This window comes from Penaeus monodon, chromosome 15 (assembly GCF_015228065.2).
Source record: "Penaeus monodon isolate SGIC_2016 chromosome 15, NSTDA_Pmon_1, whole genome shotgun sequence".
Classification (NCBI taxonomy): domain Eukaryota; kingdom Metazoa; phylum Arthropoda; class Malacostraca; order Decapoda; family Penaeidae; genus Penaeus; species Penaeus monodon.
The window spans coordinates 37,049,532-37,052,196 of NC_051400.1; the positions used below are offsets into that span (position 1 = coordinate 37,049,532).

Consider the following 2,665-nt stretch of genomic DNA (forward strand, 5'->3'; position numbering starts at 1 on the left):
AGATGGGTAAGAATATTGGATAAACATCTAGTGATCATAAGGAATGGAGAAATATTTCATATGGATTAAAAAGATGGAACACAAAACTTAAACAATAATGAGTCTTCAAGATGAAAGTTTTCCGTCGCGCCCTCCTCTTTCCCTCCTCCTTTCTCTGTCTAAGCACCATCTTCCCTGCGGCTTCAAAAGAGTAATAAAGACTGTGTATGACATATCATAAGCCGCAAACTCGGAACAAAAAACATGCTCATTATAAAAGGTTTGTAGCCAGAGGACAGAACAGTTTGAGAGATGATTTATAAAATATTATCAGGATCAAAAGCTCAAAACCTGTCATTATTTCAAGCGCCAAGTAACGTTAAGTGACAACAACAGGACTTTTATATAACATTCATTCTAACCATGGTTGTTTTATGATAATACGTTCGTTATGATTCTGTATGATCAATGATATCAACTGTCAATTATAGAAAGGCAATGTTTGAAATTAACAAAATGAGCAAAAATGTAATATTTGAAAAGTGCGCGCATTTAATATTACTTTTGAAAGATGCATCCCCCACAGGCTAAAAGACGCTGTTATCTTTATTGATTTTTGAAATTACGCCGTAACAAGCCTTGTCATCACCCTCTCGCGCTCTATAATCCTAATAGAGATGGCATCAGGACTATTGCTCTCCTACAAAAGTCAAAAGATTTTGAGTACGTGACAAGATCGCGTACTACTTTACTCCGCTCGCCATGTTTCTATAATCTCGACCAATCAGAGCGCCACATACTCTTTGTGTTTCTAAAATTTTAGCCAATGCTGGCGTCTCTTGCAAACCCTTTCTCGGGGAACCTGACCAATCAAATCGCCGAATATCCTATGTTTTTCCAAAATCTAATCCAATAGGAGTTTCGCTAACATACCTCTTCTTAGAAATTTTAACCAACCACAGTGTCGCATACTTTCTGTGTTTCCAAAATTTGAACCAATGAAAATATCTTTTACAAATCCCTTCTTAGAAGATCCGACCAATCACAGCGTCTTTAGCTCGTGACAAGTTGTTATTGTGGCTGAGCGGAGTGAGGAGAGCAGAGTGCACGATGGCTGTCGGGAATTTTTGACTATTTACGTGCTCTCTTCTCTGAATTTGTTCTGCATTTATGATGCAGGTAAGTCGTGAAGTGTTGCTCGATCAGGAATTATAACGGTGGGCGAGGAAAAATCTCGGAATACGCCGAAAAACTTAACCGAGGTTGGGAGGCAAGAAATTCTCCCAAGTTTAGTTTAGTGGGGAATCGGTCGAGAATTTTAGAGTTAAAATCAAAAGTGTGTGGGGAGTTTCACATGGAAAGTACTCATTAAGAGGGTATTCATTTCGGGATCATCTGGACACCGAGAATAGCAAGCTCGTGGCAAACTAGACCAGTGAGAGCTCTCACCTTCCTTCACCCTTTTGCAGAAACGAACTTCATATTCCCTCACTTGTTAAGAGTGAATTTCCTCACCCTTTGAGGTCATTTAGGGTGGCTCATTGCAGGCACTTGATCACAGCATTGCACGCGCACCATGGCTACCCGAAACGGTCGTTTTCGTTTCTCGAAATGGGTTCTTTGGCAAACACTATATATGTTGGCATAGTAGTTGACTTGTGAATATATATAGCAAAAAGTAGGGAACTACTTCACAGTAGACTATGTTAGTACCAGTGATTTAAAATAGTGATTTGTAAATCATATTGGAAGCTGTGAGCTAAGTCATGGGATGAGCTATTTTTTGGACAAAGTGAATGTGATTTAGTTAATTATTACAAAGTTAATGGGATTTATCTGTAATCATCTGCTGTAGGTCCAAAAGCATTATTCTAGTAAATTATTTTGAAATGAATAATGGTCATAACCAGACTTACTGGATTGAGTGCAGACAAGGGGGATATACTGGGTATATGTGGTTATGTTATCATTAGAGCAAGAGCCCAATGGGAATATATGTTTTTCTTATTATTACAGTGATTATGTTCTCTCCAGATTGATTTGAAACTTGCAATGAACTATGATCTGTTATGGAAGGCCTTCAGTCTTCAATCAAATATGATATTGTTGTAGTGTCAGGCAATCTCGGTAGCATATGTGCTGCGTGCTCTTGCAAATGCCAAAAAAACTCAGCCCATATATATTCCTGTCATGAAGATGATAGAACTTGGGACTGATTACTTTTTTGATGATAGATACTAGAGAGATTTATGAGTTCTGCCTTGTCATAGTAGTATTGGAGGTTTGTAAACCTCATCTGGAGCATTGACATACACAGAGGCCTTGGCAATTGGTGTGTACCTGAGTGGAATATGTGTGGATGTTTTCAAAATTTATCTTGTATAATAAACTTATTGGCAAGAGTATGATGACCTTATTGGTAAGGGAAAGGATAAATCAGGATGTATACCCTATAAATATTAATCATATAGGGTATTCAAAACCTTAATCTTTTTGCCTTTTATCAATACTAAAAGAATAATTCTAACTGAAATGCCTAGTGGAGGAAGGATAAGTAAAGTGAGATTAAGTGTGGTATATATATTGCATACTGATGTGCCCGTTTTGAGGGAAGGATACCATTGATTTTATTAGTTTTCAAGCTATTAAAGTTATGAGGTTGTCAAGGGTACCAGTGAGGCTCTAT

At 37.7% G+C, this 2,665-nt stretch overlaps 1 protein-coding gene across 1 annotated transcript in view; it reads left to right on the forward strand.

Moving 5' to 3' along the window:
* Positions 1-1,052: 1,052 nt before the first annotated feature.
* The window catches only part of LOC119582352 (AT-rich interactive domain-containing protein 4B-like), a gene marked incomplete at its 3' end in the record, with an annotated part of 36,609 nt that continues 34,996 nt past the window's right edge, over positions 1,053-2,665 (forward strand). The window contains 1 exon segment of the mRNA XM_037930567.1: positions 1,053-1,158. Within this exon segment, the coding sequence (XP_037786495.1) occupies positions 1,150-1,158 (9 nt within the window).